At 38.9% G+C, this 19,343-nt stretch overlaps 1 protein-coding gene across 12 annotated transcripts in view; it reads right to left on the bottom strand.

The window, feature by feature from the left end:
* The window catches only part of NEK1 (NIMA related kinase 1), a 223,059-nt gene that overhangs the window by 116,134 nt on the left and 87,582 nt on the right, over positions 1-19,343 (bottom strand). For 11 of the 12 annotated variants that reach the window (XM_082468835.1, XM_082468834.1, XM_082468832.1 and 8 more), the window contains 3 exons: positions 19,000-19,074; positions 13,453-13,616; positions 7-109 (listed from right to left, as the gene is read on the bottom strand). In XM_082468835.1, coding sequence (XP_082324961.1) covers positions 7-109; positions 13,453-13,616; positions 19,000-19,074 — 342 coding nt within the window. Of the gene's footprint in view, positions 1-6; positions 110-13,241; positions 13,374-13,452; positions 13,617-18,999; positions 19,075-19,343 lie in introns of all 12 variants that reach the window. The other variant, XM_082468830.1, reaches the window with a different exon arrangement.

Genomic DNA, 19,343 nt, shown 5'->3' with positions numbered 1-19,343 from the left:
TCCTACCATATGCCCCTCAGCCCGAGCCTTGTTCTGCCTCGCTTCCCGTCTTCGCTGTAGAAACTCTTCTACCTGCTTTGCTCTTTCCACAGCCAGCTGCCCCTTCTGCCTGAGGAATTTGGACAAACAGCAAAGTTAGAAATTCTGAACATTAAATATTTCAAAAAGTTTAAACTTACACTTATTCTACATATTTTCTTCAGAGATATTTGCAAAATATGAAGGCTGATATGAAAATCTTCCTCTGTAATAAAGAAATTGCTATACATATATTAGAATCTACCACTTAAATTGGAGACATTATTATTTTAAATAGGGGTAAAATCTACACTGCTATGTTCATTTAATCTATTCTACTTATAGACACATAAAATGATTTTAGACTATACCTATAGAAAAATCTCAATAGTCTCCAAGTAGGTAAGCTTATTTCGGAACTCTGCATCAAATATATCAATCAGTATGAAAGTAAGATTAAAGCAGCAGAGTAGCAATTTCAAAGCTCATCAAAAATAATGAAGAGTTTATGTGAATTTTCAAAACTGCAGTAAAAAGTGAAGTCTGAATTCCTTGAAAATCACAACTATTAAAAAGAAAAATGGATAGATTAGGGGAAAAATCTAAAAGCACACTTATTTGTTTCCATCTTTTCCAATTACGTTTCTGTATCCTCCTCTAACAACTATGAGAGAATGTAAACATGTTGGGCTTAGACGACAACTAAAAAATATCAATGACATTTTGAACATCTAATATATATTGTGTGGGACTTCCCTAACCAGTGGCACAGTGGTTAAGAATCCGCCTGCCAATGCAGGGGACACGGGTTCGAGCCCTGGTCTGGGAAGATCCCCCATGCCGCAGAGCAACTAAGCCCATGCGCCTCAACTACTGAGCCTGCACTCTAGAGCCCGCGAGCCACAACTACTGAACCCACGTGTCACAACTACTGAAGCCCACGTGCCTAGAGCCCTGTGCTCCGCAACAAAAGGAGCCACCGCAATGAGAAGCCCGCGTACTGCAACGAAGAGTAGCCCCCGCTCACCGCAACTAGAGAAAGCCCACGCAGCAACAAAGACCCAACGCAGCCAAAAATAAATAAATAAATTTATAATATATATTGTGTCTGCTACCGTGTACTAAGAAAGATACAAAAATAAACAAAACCCACCCCCCGTAAACAGAGAACTCATTGCATGGTATCAACTGCAGTAATTCTGTGAGTAAGGAAGAAAGATGAGAAAGTTATTGACTGCACTTCTCAGATACTGGCTACGAAGGCACACAAAATTCCTACAGCCTCTGTGATGGACCATAACTAAGTTACGTTCAGAAAAAGATATGAAATAATGCCTTCTCTCTTCCAGTAGATTTAAACACTTCTGATTTTCATACCCCAAACAGTCATTTCTTTTACATGTTTTGTTAACAATTACAGTTGACCCTTGAACAACACAGGTTTGAATTGTGTGGGTCCACAATGTGGATATTTTTCAACAGTAAATACTACAGCACTACATGTTCATGGTTGGTTGAATCCATGGATGCAGAGGAACCTCAGATATGGAGGGCTGACTATAAGTATATGCAGATTGACCCCCGTATTGTTCAAGGGTCAACTGTACTGAGACATGTAAGAATTTTAAATATGAAATTAAACAGTAGAAATTTAAAATCTGATTCACCATAAAGCTATGGAAGATAGTGGCCTGAGATTCATTTAACTTTCATAGTGCTTAAAAGATATTCTTGTGAAACTCCAGCACTGGAATTTTCTAGGATTAGATAATCTCTAGAGCTGGTTCAGAGCCTTTCCTGTGTACTAATTTTGTATCCTGCAGCTTTACCAAATTCTTTGATGAGCTCTAGTAGTTTTTTGGTAGCGTCTGTAGGATTTTCTATGTACAGTATCATGTCATCTGTAAACAGTGACAGTTTTAGTTCTTCTCTTCCAATTTGGATTCCTTTCATTTCCTTTTCATCTCTGGTTGCTGAGGCTAGGAAAATCTCCTTCATGTACTGGGTTGGCCAAAACGTTCATTTTTCTGTATCTTACAGAAAAACCTGAACAAACGTTTTGACCAACTCAATATATAGGCAAGGCTGTTATTCCGGTCTGCTATAGCCCCATTTATGTAAGGCTGGGCCTAAAGACAACAGATAAACTTTCAGAGAGTGTGGCGCTCAGATAGGTCATCTGAAACCGTGTACCGACTTGTAAGAAGGCTCTTTTGAGGAGTCCTGGGTGCTTACACCACCATATACAGCTAGATGAAACCTCTGCTTTGCACCCTGACTGCACTGACTTCCTTTTCTACCCTTATAAGAGTAAAACTTCTATAAAGTTTTTATGTTTGGTTTCCCATTCTAAGATACGGAGTATCGCCAATGTTTGTCAGTCTGGGCCTCCAACTCACATATGTTAATTCATATTCACTGACTGATCTGATTCACTAAATCAAATAATTCAGCTGCACAGAAATATTTTACTAAGAACCTGATCATACACATAACAGCTTTGACTTAAAGAATGTTCACAGCATTCATGTAAATATAGTACTACCCGTTCTATTTATTTATGTAATCTATAAGTTTTGCTTTACTGAATAGTTTTTTCCTAAGCTGGTTTAAATAAGCAGGTATATATAACTGGTTGCTTTCAATCACAAACTTAAAACCTGTAGTGATATTTGCTTACCATTATTTCTTTTTCCTTCTCATTTATTAAACAAATACTTATTGAGTGTCAACTATTTACCAATATTACATCTGTCTTTGAAGATATAAGATGTATAAAACAGAATTCCTGGAATGCAAGGTTGGTGCAACATATAAAAATCAACCAGAGCAATATACCTTATTAAAAGAATAAAGGACAAAACTAGTTTAATTGATTCTATGATTCCTTATAATATTTAAAAACCTATACTGTTTTCATTTTTCACATGCATTTCTGTTTCCTACTTAACACATACCAAAAAGAAGAACCCATTCTCATATCCTTATTCCCCTCTAAAGTAGTAAAACTGTACTGAATTGTGAGCACAAACTATACATGTGTGCAAGGCTCATAGGGATAGAGGAAATAGTCAATTAACTTCTTAATAGTCATTCTCTTCATTAAATGTTATTAAGAATTTATATGTGGAACTTCCCCAGTGGCTCAGTGGTTGAGAATCTGCCTGCCAGTGCAGGGGACATGGGTTCAATCCCTGGTCTGGGAAGATCCCACATGCCACGGAGCAACTAGGCCCGTGCGCAACAACTGAGCCTGCGCTCTAGAGCCCGCGAGCCACAACTACTGAGCCCACGTGCCACAACTACTGAAGCCCACGCACCTAGAACCTGTGCTCCGCAACAAGAGAATCCACTGCAATGAGAAGCCCGTGCAATGCAACGAAGAGTAGCCCCCGCTTGCCACAACTACAGAAAGGCTGCGCACAGCGACAAACATCCAACACAGCCAAAAATAAATAAATAAATAAAAGAATTTATATGTGTATACTCTGTTTTAGACAAATTAAATAGACTATATCTTTTGAGTTCCAAACTTATGCCACTTAAAATTAGTAGAACATTAATCTAGATTAATAGTAAAGGAATGACTAATATAAATACTATATAAGCCACAAATATACAGTAAGAAATTAGGAATCTGGAAAGTGAAATACAGAGACATTAAAATGGGTAAAAAAGAAATAATGAGGCAAAATCTTTTTCATCCTGACAAGAGAAAAACGGAAGTTATTTTCTTTCTTCTTCTTATACAAATGCATGAATAAATGGAAAGAGCTGGGTAAGATACCTCATATCCATGGCTCAAACCTTTTACTAAGGGAAATTAAAAATTTTGAAAGATGACTAAAAATGGATTTTTTTAAGAGGTGAAAGCAACATAAAAATGGCAGCAATCTAGGTAGCAGAAATAATCCGAGAAATGAAAAATGAGTCAATATGGTTTAAGGTAGAAGAGTTGGGGTGGTATAAGTTTAATGAAATGAAAAAAGGATGTTGTGGCTGTATTCATTAAGCTTCCTCCTCTGTTTAAGTGGCATAATGTCGATCTGAGGAAACGGAATTGTTGTCAGCTTTACTCAAATGAAGCAATACAGAGGAAAAGACTTGGAAAAGTAAAAGCTCGATAAAATACAAATGTTTAGAGGCACTCAATGGTTTCATAAGATGGTCTCACGTGATTGAGGTTCTAATGTTAAAAGCTAACTGAATATACGCTCACCAGTTGTAACAAACATACCACTCTGGTGGGGGACGCTGACAACGGGTATAGGGACAGCATGTGGGAAATCTCTGTACCGTCTCCCTCAGCTTTGTGGTGAAGCTAAACTGCTGTAAAAAGTTAAAGTCTTTAAAAAAAAAAAAAAAGGTAACTAAGGTGTGTTATCAAGACATGGATATAAAAAGCAAAGTCGGACTAGCTAGAGTTACTGATTGAAAAGGGAAGAAGAAAAATAATTAACACCATGAAAAAGTAAGAAGCAAATATGGGCTATCTAAAATATGAGGAAAAGATAATCTGAATGAGTCTTAGATGACTATAGATTTCAGTTTGCTGATTTGGTTTGAATCAGGGAAAGGAACTGACTACATATGACAATAACAAACAAATTATAAAAACCAGAAGTTATGACAGTGTGGAGAAAATGCTCTATAATGCCAATGGTGCTAAAAAGTTCAACAAAAGAATAGGGAAGCAGCTGCATAGCGCAGGAAGATCAGCTTGGTGCTTTGTGACCACCTAGCGGGGTGGGATGGGGAGGGTGAGAGGGAGACGCAAGAGGGAGGAGATATGGGAACATATGTATATGTATAGCTGATTCACTTTGTTTTACAGCAGAAACTAACACACCATTGTAAAGCAGTTATACTCCAATAAAGATGTTAAAATTTAAAAAAAATCATAATATTCAAATTGGAGGAGACCCTGAGTATTAACTAATGCAACTTCTTGCTGAATAAAGTATTCTCATATTCCCATCTAAATATCCCTGACACATGGTCATTCAAACCCCTAGTTTAATACTTTCAGTTTGAGAGCACTGATTAAATCCCACAACAGCCCATCCACTAAACACACCTCATAATGGATGGAAATCTGCTTCTTTACTTCTAATCACCGTACTTCTACAATGTGGAAATACAAAGAAATCTAATTCCTCTTCTACAAGACAAGCCACCCAATTCTTCTGAACTTGTTCCTTTAAGCATGCTTTCTTTAATGGTAGCGAAATTTCCCCAGCTTCTCTAATTTTCCTCATAAAATGTTTCAAGCCTTAGTAAAGTCAATATGGCACAAAAGTTAAGTGAGTCATCTTTGGCACCAAACTGTCCAACTTCAACTCCCGGTTTTACTAATAAACAGTTATGTGGCCTTCAAGAAATTAGTTATTTATACAGTCATTTATCATATATCAATTGCTTAATCTATAAAACTAGGAATAATAATATGTGCCTTGTAGCACTGGTGATGACTAGATGAGCTAATAATAATCAACTCTCATTATTCCTGGTAGTTACGTTGTATAAAGTCACCGTGAATATGAATTAGCGCATACTGAATGATTACCCCGAGGAGAATTACAGGGTTAGGCTCCTGACAGCCTCTTGCTACAACATTTTCGCCAATGGATTCATATACAACCTCGTTTTATGTGTGTTTCTGTTTAAAGACACCTTATTACACGGTCCATTCATTAACACTGAACTCTCGGCCAACAACACTGTAACTCACTCCTCAATGAAGCTTCTCTGATACAAATATTTCCTCCATGAGGAACACCACAGCCTTCCTGCACTTATGAACACCAGACAGCACTTCAGCACAAGGCATGAGGGCCATTTTAAGCAATGAAATCACCAACAAAATGCCCCAAAATGCAGAAAATGCAGCTGAGCAGACTATGAAAGTACATTTGTTCATGAGCGCTGAAACAGGAAAGCAGAGCTGGCCTTGCTCCCGCTCAGCTGGGACTTGCGCACTGGGCAACTCAAAGTCCCTGGGGCTCTGCACATGCCCAGGAACAACGGTGAAGGGACTGGGAGTGCTGATGTGCGGCTACACATGAATTTTAGCAAGCAGGCAAATCCACAAGTACACAATCCACAGGTAGCGGGGACCGGCGAGGCATGTAAATCCCTCCGCGGTGGTCTTGGGACAGAGTACGCAACCCAGCAGCAGCTCCTATGTTTATGTCACTATCATCATCCTCATCATCACCATCCTCATGGGCACACGCTTTGTCAATATTCTGTTGTGTGACCAGTAGTGAATATAGTGAAAACTTCATTTCCTCCATTATTTTAATTTAAAATTTTATATTTTTCAAAAACTTCTTTAGCTCCTAAATGGTACTAGTCAGGGGGCAATAAAATGGGCACAATCATATACTGTTAGACTCAGCATAAATTGGCACAGCTTCTGTAGAAAGACAATTAGTAGTATTTAGTTAATAAATTTAGTTAAATTTAATTTCATAAATTCAATAAATTTAGTAATATTTCTCTCTAGAGCCTTCATAAAGAACATAACAGAGCAACTCCTTTAATCCAGGAATTACCCTTCTAAGATTGTATTCTACAGAAATAATGAGAAATAAAAAATATGTTCAAAACAGTGTTCAAAAAAGTGAAAAATTACAATGTATTATATTAGAGGATTTGCTATATAAACTGTAGCTAACAGCACTGGAATCAAATACAGACATCAAAAATCCCATGAAAACAATTTTTAGCATGGGAAAATTTTTATGGTAAAAATGTTAAATAAAAACAGATACCAAAAAAAAAAAAAAGAAACCCCAGCAGATAAAACTTTGTGCATGATTTGATCTCCTCTAACTATAGAAAAAGAAATATGAACAAAAGATGCAAGAAAATAGACCACAGTCTTCATAGTGACTGCCTTGCAGGATGAGCAGTGATTTCTTCTCCTGTTTCTAACACCCGCCGATACCTTCCAATATTTCTAAAGCTAACCTGTATCACCTTGGTAAGCAGAAAAACAAGACAAAAAAGCCACTTGCGACTTTCCTTCAGGTTTTCTTTTTCCTTGAGCGAAAGGGAGAGAAAAAAGAGGTCTGAACATTTGGCTGAGAATCCTAAGTGAAAGGGGGACGACAGGATGGTTAGCTGCCAGTATTTTAAAATCAGGAAATATGTGAGCTTTCTTGACTTCAGCAAAGGAAACAGCATTAAAATGGAACTTGAGGGTTAAAGGAAGAAAAATAAATAAATAAATAAATGCCTTTGAATAAAGCAAAACACTGGCATGCAAAGACGACACTTAATGAACATTACAGTACATGACTCTTTTTGAATTATGGTTTTCTCAGGGTATATGCCCAGTAGTGGGATTGCTGGGTTGTATGGTAGTTCTATTTTTAGTTTTTTAAGGAACCTCCATACTGTTCTCCATAGTGGCTGTATCAATTTACATTCCCACCAACAGTGCAAGAGGGTTCCCTTTTCTCCACACCCTCTCCAGCATTTATTGTTTGTAGATTTTTTGATGATGGCCATTCTGACCGGTGTGAGGTGATACCTCATTGTAGTTTTGATTTGCATTTCTCTAATGATTAGTGATGTTGAGCATCCTTTCATGTGTTTGTTGGCAATCTGTATATCTTCTTTGGAGAAATGTCTCTTTAGGTCTTCTCCCCATTTTTGGATTGGGTTGTTTGTTTTTTTGATATTGAGCTGCATGAGCTGCTTGTATATTTTGGAGATTAATCCTTTGTCAGTTGCTTCGTTTGCAAATATTTTCTCCCATTCTGAGTGTTGTCTTTTCGTCTTGTTTATGGTTTCCTTTGCTGTGCAAAAGGTTTTAAGTTTCATTAGGTCCCATTTATTTATTTTTGTCTTTATTTCCATTTCTCTAGGAGATGGGTCAAAAAGAGAAAAACAAATACCGTATGCTAACACATATACATGGAATCTTAAAAAGAAAATGGTTCTGAAGAACCTAGGGGCAGGACGGGAATAAAGATGCAGATGTAGAGAATGGACTTGAGGACATGGGGAAGGGGAAGGGGAAGGTGGGACGAAGTGAGAGAGTGGCATGGGCATATACACACTACCAAATGTAAAACAGATAGCTAGTGGGAAGCAGCCGCATAGCACATCAGCTCGGTACTTTGTGACCACCTAGAGGGGTGGGGTAAGGAGGGTGGGAGGGAGACGCAAGAGGGAGGGGATATGGGGATATATGTATACGTATAGCTGACTCACTTTGTTATACAGCAGCAACTAACATAACAATGTAAAGCAACTATACTCCAATAAAGATGTTAAAATACATAAATAAAAATTAAAGAAAAAATGTGTACCAAATATTAAAAGATAGGCTGTCTTAGAATAATTTCATATCACACCAGATTGCAAACAAATGAGTCCTTGTACCAAGGTGCATTGGTAATTCCTGGATATGAATGACATTAAAATGAAAGTACTGATTGAGAGGGCAGACCCATTGAATTCTCCAGGCTCGATATACAGCTTGCTTCATTGTTAATGGCACTTGTGTGTCCACACAGTTGGAGAAACAGACTCCTGTTCATTTGTTGCTTTCAGTATGGAATACTTTATACCAATAAATTTTAAAATGTTAAAAAGAAGACAACACTTAAGTGTGACGGAGTAGGAAAAGTTATTGATCTACGACAGTGGAAAAGGATTACAATACATACGTAAATATGAGACAGTGGGTATTAGCAAGTATGAAGTTAGGAGCGTATCACACACACAGTAGTTGAATTCTTCTCTTACAAATGATTACTAGCTACAAAAGATAAGGGCATTTTTATTCTTACAGCAATATATAATTATACTAGTTTTCTGTTTTTGTTTTTTTAAATTTAAAAATAAATTTTTAAATTTTTTTTAATTTTTGGCTATGTTGGGTCTTCGTTTCTGTGTGAGGGCTTTCTCCAGTTGCGGCAAGTGGGGGCCACTCTTCATCGCGGTGCACGGGCCTCTCACTGTTGCGGCCTCTCGTTGCAGAGCACGGCTCCAGATGCGCAGGCTCAGTAGTTGTGGCGCACGGGCTTAGTTGCTCCGCGGCATGTGGGATCTTCCCGGACCAGGGCTTGAACCCATTTCCCCTGCATCGGCAGGCAGACTCTCAACCACTGCACCACCAGGGAAGCCCTATAATTATACTAGTTTGAAAGCTTTTTATTATTTTTCTTTTTCATTCACAAGGAGTTTGCAGGAGAAGCAAATCCTTCAAATGTGTTTAAACTGGCTGATTTGTCAACATGATTAAACTTGCTTCTTTCCTTAATTTAACCTGCTGGAGTGTATACCTTAGCAGGATCTGAAAATAAAATAAATAAATCTGACTTCTTAATATTAAACTGTAAAACGAACGTACTGAAAGAAGAAAGAGCTGTAAAGCTGCCCTCACGAGACAGAATGGCTTGCTGACCAAGGCAGAGTTGTGTGAAAGCTGGTTATACTAACGTTACACATAAAAGCCCTAGGATGAGGACAGCGGTAGAGGCACAGTGGTACCGATGGCGCCAGTGATGGGGGTGCCCAAGAAGCTCCCCAAGGAGCCATCCGAGCAGCAACCGAGGGGGCTGTCCGGCTCACAGCTCAGGCCTCACGTGGAGGCCCACGGCGGGATGTGAGAGCAGCCCAGACCACAGCCAGCTGAGGCTCAGAAGAGCGTGGTGATCAGCCTGGGTACGTCCCCTAGCCGGTGGTCACTCATCACTAAGTTTTCAACAGTTGTCAACAACATAAAGAAATGACTAATACAATTTTCACAAATCCAAATTTATTTAATCCCAAAGGATCCTCTGTATTGTAAGATTGTGTCACCCTACTTTTTTCACATTAAAATGTTCATTCTTTTACCAAAGGATGGAATTAGGGCTGAGAAACTTTTTTTTAAATGAGCTTACTTGGCAAATTAAAAGTTGGAAGTCCTCAATCAGGTCTCCAATTTTATTTTATTTTATTTTATTTTTATTTTTATTTTTTTAACTTTTTGGGTTTTTAAAATTAATTAATTTATTTATTTATGGCTGTGTTGGGTCTTTGTTTCTGTGTGAGGGCTTTCTCTAATTGCGGCAAGCGGGGACCACTCCTCATCGCGGTGCGCGGGCCTCTCACCATCACGGTCTCTCCTGCTGCGGAGCACAGGCTCCAGACGCGCAGGCTCAGCAATCGCGGCTCACGGGCCCAGTTACCCGGCAGCACGTGGGATCCTCCCAGACCAGGGCCCGAACCCGCGTCCCCTGCACTGGCAGGCAGACTCTCAACCACTGCGCCACCAGGGAAGCCCCTCCAATTTTATTTTATTTTTCATTTTATAGACCTAGTAAGTGCCTGTCAACCTAAACCAAGGCCAGAAGAGTAAGCAGGAATTAAGCAGGCAGAAATGTAGGCCGAGGGAGTAGCAGGTACACCGGAACAAGGACGAGGAAACCATGTCCTTTAAGTCTGCGCTCCCAGAGCTCTGGAAACGAAGAGCAGAAGACAAGGCCGTGGAAGCACACAGGCCTCCAAGAGACCTGCAGGCCATTCAGGGGCTGCAATTTGATCCAAGAGGCAATGAAAGGTCATTAGTTCAACTTTTTAGTGTATGCTATTTACAAACCTTTTCCAAGGGTATATTTATTTGGTCAGATAATTTTTCAGACTCAAAACTACATCAAATTCCCATTAAGTTTTCTCTAAATCAAGTTAGTTGTAGCTATGGTCTACTGAGATTATTTTGTTTCCTGATCAATCATACAACATATCTACTATTTCTTTCTACTTTATGTCTTCTGGAAATATGACTATATCCTCTGAATGTTTTTTCTATGTCCTCTTTAAAAATGGAGATTAGTTACAGGAGGACACACTTCTAAAACTTTTTTAATTTGGACATCAAAATATTAACCAGCATCCTCTGAATATAATTCTTTAACCAATGACTAATCCACCTAACAAGTTTTACTTATATTTCTTCACCATGTCTACACTGAGACACCCTGGCAACAGTATCTTGCTGAAGTTTATATACCCTACTAGGTATCTAAGTAACTTTTTCACAATGCCTCTAAGGCCAACAGAAATACCTAGCAGTCCCATTCATTAAATAGTTAGGTCAAAACTGCTTAACAGTATGGTCCACACTTTGTCCAACAGATGTAGTTACGTTTCCCTCACAACTGTAAAATATCCAAGGCACTGTGATGCTCCCAGTTGCCTCAGCACACAGTTTGAGAACTAGAGCTCTAGCCTACAACCCTAAGAAGAAATAAAGGCTGTATCTGACAAAATCCATTCTCTGTGAATTTATGCTGCATTGCAGTGATGACTGCTTCCTTTTAAGATGTTTGCAGGCTCTACTTTTAATCTTGCCTGGGATGAGCATGAAAAAAACTAGTCTAGTTTATAGAATCTGACTTTTGAAAATTATATGATACTTGATGATCTCCAGTTTGCTACCAATTCTTCCATTTTCTACATCCTCAGATAAAACCAAAATAAATTCAATGAATATATATGAAAGTTCATTCGGTATTTGGTATCATGTTTAATCTTTAAAATACCCAAAATTTAAAAATTTTATAACCAACTAAACCAATAACTGTTCTGCCTGTTCACTAGTAGTATCTCAAGAAGCTGCGAAGTCCTTACAATGGTGCTCGAGGAGCTGAACTCTACACTCAGACGGACTTAGTTTAAATCCTACCACCGCTGCTTACTAGCGGCCTGATCATACACAGGTTTTAAATCTCTGCAGGTCCTAATTTCTTCATCTTATTAAAAGGGTGATATCTAATTCAAAGGGATGCTGTGATGAGTAAATATAACTTGGTATATAATAAGTATGCAATAAATAATATCCATCATCAATAATAAGTTCAAAGCAACATAAGAAAAGGTATGCTATATGTTTGAGTACTACTAAGCCCCCCAAAGTTAGCAGAAAGGAAATGATAAATGATCTCACAATCACAAATGACTTAAAAGCTGAAAATTAAAATATTGAAACTATATCTGATGTTCAAACAAAGACTTAATGGAAGCTGTGTTCTAGTGGAAGAAGTAACTGAGATACACAGCCATTGAAAACAATATGAAACTCAAGTGTAAATCTATGTGAACACTTCAAGGTTATATGGGAGCCTGATACAAATGGACCAAACTAGTCCAGTACTCGTCACTCCAACTGTGAAGAACCAAGAAACCTTATGGAAGATGAACAGTGTGAAGAAGCAAAACATAGTTTTCCCTATTTTCTTAACACTATACACATTTATTTTAGGAGATCTGATTAAAATTAAACAAAAAAAAGCCATACAAATTATATAGTAGAAAGGTCAATAATACCAGAGGATAAAACCCCATGCAAAAATCTTCTTTACCATTTCATAAAAAACATGCATATGTGGAAGTCTGTGGCCCTCTTTTCTCAAAAATGGGAAGTATTTACAGTTAGCTTAATACTTCAGGCTACTGTACATAATTCATAATGTTAATTTATATTCACCTCAATTATTTACCTCTGCTCAGCTACCTTTTAATAATCTTTTATAATTGGGAGAGCCATAAAGAGTTTTATCACACTCAAAAGTATTCTCTGTAAAATGACAAATTAAATTTTCACAAAATGATATCTGCTCTTCCTTAACTGGAACGTTTTTATGGAAGAAATGGGAAGATCTAAAAAAACACATATGCATACTTTAAAAAAAGGAACTATGCAAATTAAAACTATTGACTGCAACCATATTAAATTAATTAATGGAAGAAAAGAAAAAAACCCAATGAACAGGATCACAGTGAGCCATCAACCAGAGATGAACATGAAGAGAAAACAACAAAGAGAAAAGTGGGGTTCTAAGTAATGAGGAAAAGGAAGACCCAAAAGCATGTCTTGGAGTTCTGCATAGAATGTAATTCCATTTTAAATATATTCTGACTTATTTAAAGCAAGTGGATAAAGTTATTACAACCATATGTTGGTTCAAAGCTATCACATGTTCCTTTAAATAGTATGTTCAGCCTATAACATATATAAGCTACAAAAATTAGGCTGAAGAGCTACATGTTTCCCACATGTAATCAAGGGCCAAAGTTGCACATAAGAAAACGACTGCATCCAGAAGGCAAGAAGTATTGTACGTATAACGGAGAAGACACCCAGAAGGTGCCGGCAGAGGCCGTGCACGACAGGACAAGTTCACATGCAAGGGCGAGTTTATGGGTCATCACAGTCCGACCTGTTTATACCGGCTTCTTTAGACACGGTCTTCACTCTTTTCCAAGCTTTTCTAAGAGTATCGGCATCAGAGGAAGGGTGATGACCTGCAGCCCCCTTGGGAAATCCTGGATGTGCTCCAGGTGGGATTCCTCTGCCAATAAATATGCACGATGACTTCCATTACTTTCTCTAAAGCAAAGCACAAGCAACTTCTGCAGAACACGCCATACCTTTCTGGAAGCCTTCGGCCACGTATTTCTCCTTTCCACTTAGCTTCATTATCTTCTGCTCTTTGTTGCTGCATTTGATCAAAAATGGCGTGGTAATGTTCATACTGTCCTCGAGAAGAAAAAGATGATGGAGCCACAGCCCCTCCACTGCCAAAAAGGGGAGCCTAGGAATCAAATAAAGAGCTCTCACATGCTTGTCTCACAAGACCTTAGGTCTGTACTACCCTCAAAAGAAAAAAGTAAATTTCAACACTTGACTCTTAAAAAGCAATTACCTAATTTAACATGTTTTCCTACTATATTATAACCATTAACAATCAAAAACTAGTATACTTTGTTACTAACAATAAAGCTTAATTCAATGTAACAAACTAAAATATAAACTGTCACTAAATTTATGTAACTATGAAAAAACTTGGTCTTAATTAACAAGTTTTGAAACAAGTTTCTAGTATACATTTCATGTGATCCCATCCTATTAAGTTTAAATATGCATAGCTTATAAATAAAACAGAGACTGGTTTTGTAACACTCAAAATTATACCTAACGAAAACATACAGCATTTAACATACCCCAAATCCAATTCAACAAGCAATGATGATATAAACACCACTGAAACATACTCTAGGTGTAAATAAAAGAAGCAAAACAACAGACCTATCCTTAAGCAGTTGACAAACACACTGGGAAACAAAGTATAAAGCTTGAAAAACATTTCATTTCCTGTAGTAAATGAGTGGCAACAGGCACACACTAAAGTAGTAAATACTGAGCAAATTTACAAAATAGGAAAAAAAAAATTATGAGAAATAAAAATTCCAAAAAAAAAAATCACTGGAGAAAAATATTATTCAACCCAGCCTTGAAAGCAATGTAACAAAGAAAGAGTAAATGATTAAATATGAACCATGGTATTAAAGTAAAACAAAGTAAAAATAAGCACTGGAGGTATATGTTTAGGTGTCGGCAGTAGGGGGAAAAAGGACGCAGGAAGACGTAAGAAGTTAACTAGAAAGAAGGCAGATAGGGAGTGTTATATTTGGTCCTAAAAGGTCATCACAGGTAACTGCCCTCAGCCTGTGTGTGCGAGTTCATAGAATAAACAATAGAAAGCATACATACATTTTCTAGCAGGAAAGTGCACTAAGACAGTTTCTAAGAAGGTCAGTGGGACTTCCCTGGTGGTGCAGTGGTTAAGAATCCTCCTGCCAATGCAGGGGACAAGGGTTTGAGCCCTGGTCCAGGAAGATCCCATGTGCTACGGAGCAACTAGGCCTGTGCACCACAACTACTGAGCCTGCACTCTAGAGCCCGCGAGCCACAACTACCGAAGCCCGCACTCCTAGAGCCCGTGCTCCGCAACAAGAAAAGCCACTGCAATGAGAAGCCTGCGCACCGCAACGAAGAGTAGCCTCCGCTCACCACAACTAGAGAAAGCCCGTGTGCAGCAACGAAGACCCAACGCAGCCAAAAATAAACAAACAAATAAACAGAGTTAAAAAAAAAGGTCAGTAAGTCAAATTATGCATGATAAGCAAGAATAAGAGAGAGAACAAAGTAGAGGAACTAATTAGAAGGCTTGCTGCACTGATACCAAGCCAAGAAGCCAAGAAGCCTGCGAGCAAAGAAAGGCAATCAGAGAAGAAGTCAACGGTGAAGGGAGCTGTCGGTTCTCTGCTGAAATAACAAAGGATGAAGGCAAAGGCATAGGACGCAGCCTCAGAACACACGCACCCAAGCGCATGGAAAACTCACAGAAAACAGAGATGTCAGGATGAGAGTTGAGTAAGTGTAGAATGTTGCAGAGGTCAGGGGGCAAGAACTGCACTGCAAAGAGGAAATAGGAACCTCAAAGGCAGAGGCCAGCAGCACCAAAAGGAAGACAAAGTGACGTGACTCAAGTGGAGGGGCAGCGCTCAAACGCGGATGAGAGCAGAAGCCAGAACACTGCCACGAAAGGGAGAAGAGCTTCCAGGTGACGACATCCTGAGCAAGAAGTCTGGCTAAGGAAAATACGAGAACCAAATAAAAGGCATTTCAGCGTACCCAATGAGGTAAAACTTGTGTTAACATCTTGACGCAAGAATTGCGTACAGTATTATAAGAAAGCCTGTTTTTTAAAAAAATCAGCTCAAGATAAAAATAGAAAACTGATTCAAGATGCTTGAATAGCAAGAGATTAAAGTTGCTAGAAATAGGGAAGATACCTCATTAGGCAGGAAACTCCATCAAGGTGATTTTTATATACATTTTCAAAATGTGCATCTCAGGGCAAGATGATCAGAATCACAATTCTGGTAAAAGGTGGTCATACCTCCTACGAGACTGGTTCCTTGAGTTTAGTCTGGCACTAATATCATCTTAAGTTTGAGTGTTCTAAGGTTTCTCTTTAGCAAAATCAAATGAATGTACATATCTCTGAAGATACCTATACTCAAAATAATGCTGATAACACTGTACTAGAATACTGAAGCAATAGGATCTTTTAAACATGACTTTATTCACCAATTATAAGCGCAGGTTGATGTTCTGACAAATACAGACACTCTTGGAACCACTACCACAATCGAAAGCATATCCATCACCCCAAAAGGTCCCTCATGTTCCTTTGCAGCCAACACCCCCTCCTTCCAGCAAACACTGATCTGCTCTCTGTCACAGAAATTGGATTTGCCTTTTCTTATCATTTCATATAAATGGATTCATACAATATGTACTCTTGTGCCTGGCTTCTTTCACTCAGTATGCTTTTGATTGACCCATGTTGTTGCATGTATTAATAGGCTATTCCTTTTCAATGCTGAGTAGCATTCCAATATATTGTCAAACAACAGATGCACTCATATATAATGGTTATCTATATAATCAAATGATATATGTGGAACATTTCATAATTTTTCTAAAAACACACTTTCATAAGAGATACATCAAAAATGGATAAAGCATTGAAAATCAACTACAATTTTAAAGAAGAAAAAAATACCTATCAGAAGAATCAAAAAAAAAAAAGAAAAAATGGATAAAGCAAAAAGTCCCAGATTTTGCAGATACTAAGTAATCAAGGACAGTAGGTTATTTATACTGTGCATGTCTTGGTATTTAGAAGTATATAATAATAGAATATTAACTTTGAAATATTTCCCTTAATGTTTAGTTTTTGTTTTATCTTTATTTTGGGGAATCTCCTTAATTTGATTCACATTTTTACTGAGTTTCCAGGTCCTTATCAACTGTACAGAAATCAAACAGCTGAAGAAGTTAAATATTTCAAACCTCATGGGGAATAAGTACAGAAACTAACATAGACTTTGCTTTACGTCATGGAAAATAAATTGTTTTATTAATCCTCACAGAAAGCAGTATAGAAGTTTATGAAGCGAAACAGAAACCTATTAAGCACATAGTATCTCACATTGTTGAGAAACTATAATCAAACATTGATAAAACTGGACTTTAGGATTAAATATGGCTTTAGACATCATAGGGAAAAAAAGTGCTTTACTGCATAAAGAAGATATACGCAAAGGGAGAAGAAAAAATAATCAAATTCTCAACACTAATCATGGACTGATATAAAATGCTTGACAAGATCTGAGGGCCTGCACTTTGGTAAGATTTTACTATCTAATCCTATAAGATATGGAGTTAGTTATTTTAGAATGGGCCAAATTCTGTCTGAGTCATTCCTTATCACTCAGGAGGTTAAAAGTTCAATTTCACAGTAAATTGGATAGTACAGTACAAAAATAGTAAAGTACAATTTTAAAGATAAAATTGTATTACTAAAAACTGTATAAGTCTATATTAATACAGAATTAGAAAAAGTGACTCCTGCTGGGTTATTGATATGTGATACGAAAAATGTGTCATCTCAAGACACTGAAATACAAACCAAGAAAGCCAGGGCAGAACATGTATGCCTACATACACAGATAAATTTTTACTCAAATCATATCTTTCGGGGAAAAAGAAACAAGTAAGAATGGTAATCATTTCAACTTAAACACCTACTGGGAACCTAAATACCAAGTTTATTGAGCATGGTCAGGCGAATTCACAGTTTAAAGACCTTAAGTAACAGTTGATTGGATGATACAAATTAAAACTGGTAATACAGAGGAATAATAGTACGTATTCATTTTTTATTGCTGTGTCATGAAGCACCACAAACTCAGCAGCTTAAGGCAGACCCATCTGTGGTCTCAGGAGTCTGGGCATGGTTAGCAGGGCCCTCCGCTCGGGGTCTCACCAGGCAGAAATCAAGGTGTCAGCCAGGGCTGCCACCCTCACCTGAGGCTCAGGATCCTCTTCCAAGCTCACTGGTTCCTGGCAGAATTCACCCCCTTGTGGCTGTCACGGCTAAGGTCACCACATTCTTGCTAGCTGTTGGTCAGAGACCACTATCAGCTCCCAGAGGACACCTGTGCTTCCCTGCCACATGAACGCATGCTTTTTCCCAGGCCAGCAGAAGCTGTCTCTCTGACCTTCTCCCTTCCAGGCTGCCATGAGGGAGGCTTATAAAATAGTGACGTGACCACAGGAGTGGCTACCTCATCAGCAGGGCCATACAACACAGCCTGACCAAGGGGCTGTGACACACCCTGTTCACAGGTTCCCCCACGCTCCAGTGGAGGTATAACATCAGGCCTGACCCCTGGAGTCAGGAATTTGGGGACCACCTTAGAATTCGGCATGTAAAGGATGCTATGAGGGCAAAAGAAGAAATGCAAGATTCAGACTGGCAGAGCAAGGAAAGGAAAAGGAGCTTAACAGGTGAGTCCTTGCAGGCCAAGCTCGGACACTGCTCTTGAAATTTCCTTCCTTCCCTCCTTCCCTCCTTCCTTCCTTCCTTTCTTTCTTTTTTTAAATGAAGAAATTAAGGCTCAGAAAAGTTAAGTAACTTGCCCAAGGTTGTACAGTGTGGATCTGCCCAAAGGAAACGTCTGAATTAACCTACATAGGTAAATGGCTGGTTAGGTCACTGGTTACCTAGGTAAATGGCTGGAGGTAGGAGTGAGAGTGAGGAGGGACGGAGGGTGCTTTCAGGTAAAGAGAAACACGAGTGTCAGGACGTAGCTCCAGCAGGCCACACATAGTGGGGAAACCGCAGTACGGTCCTTAGCTCAGCAGGACTAGAGCGCATAGCACTGCGTGGCGGGACCAGGATGAGCGCGGAGAGACGGGCAGGGCCCGCTTAGTACGGGTCTTCTGAAAACGGAATCTTCAGGTCTGCGTGAAGCTACAGGAGGACTTTAGGCAGAGTGGAGACAAACTGTTTGATTCTAAAAAGACGCCTCAGGCAGGAATGGCGTATCACACCCTTCACAGCAAACTTTTTATGCAATTTTAACAGTGTCACATATTAGTTATCAGTACAAATTACATACCAAATACGTGCAGGAAAACTAAGGAGTCATAACAGACGCTGAAGAACTCTAGTAAAAAGTAAGTGTATCCCCCCAAAAAGCCAGTTGTACACCTTATCAAGAGCAGGGGGAAACTGTAGGAAAAGCAGTAGTGTAAGTGCACTGGCACCAAAGGCCTACCTTCATTTCACCGCTTCCACCAGCACTCAGCACGTTTCTCCATCCTTGTTCCCTGGCCCTATTTATTTTCTCCAACTTTTGGGGAAAAGAAACAAAAAAACAAAACACCATTTCAAATATTTAGTATAAAGTACATGAAATACATTTAGAAATAAAATGGAATCAGTGTATCCCTTAAAAAAAAAAGGGTGGTGGGGACTTCCCTGGTGCCGCAGTGGTTGGGAGTCCTCCTGCCGATGCAGGGGACGCGCGTTTGATCCCTGGTCCGGGAGGATCCCGCGTGCCGCAGAGCGGCTGAGCCCGTGTGCCACAGCTACTGATCCTGCACTCTAGAGCCTGCGAGC

Source organism: Balaenoptera physalus (assembly GCF_965194825.1).
Source record: "Balaenoptera physalus genome assembly, chromosome: 7".
In the NCBI taxonomy this organism is placed as follows: domain Eukaryota; kingdom Metazoa; phylum Chordata; class Mammalia; order Artiodactyla; family Balaenopteridae; genus Balaenoptera; species Balaenoptera physalus.
This window is presented reverse-complemented; position numbering and strand designations above follow the sequence as displayed.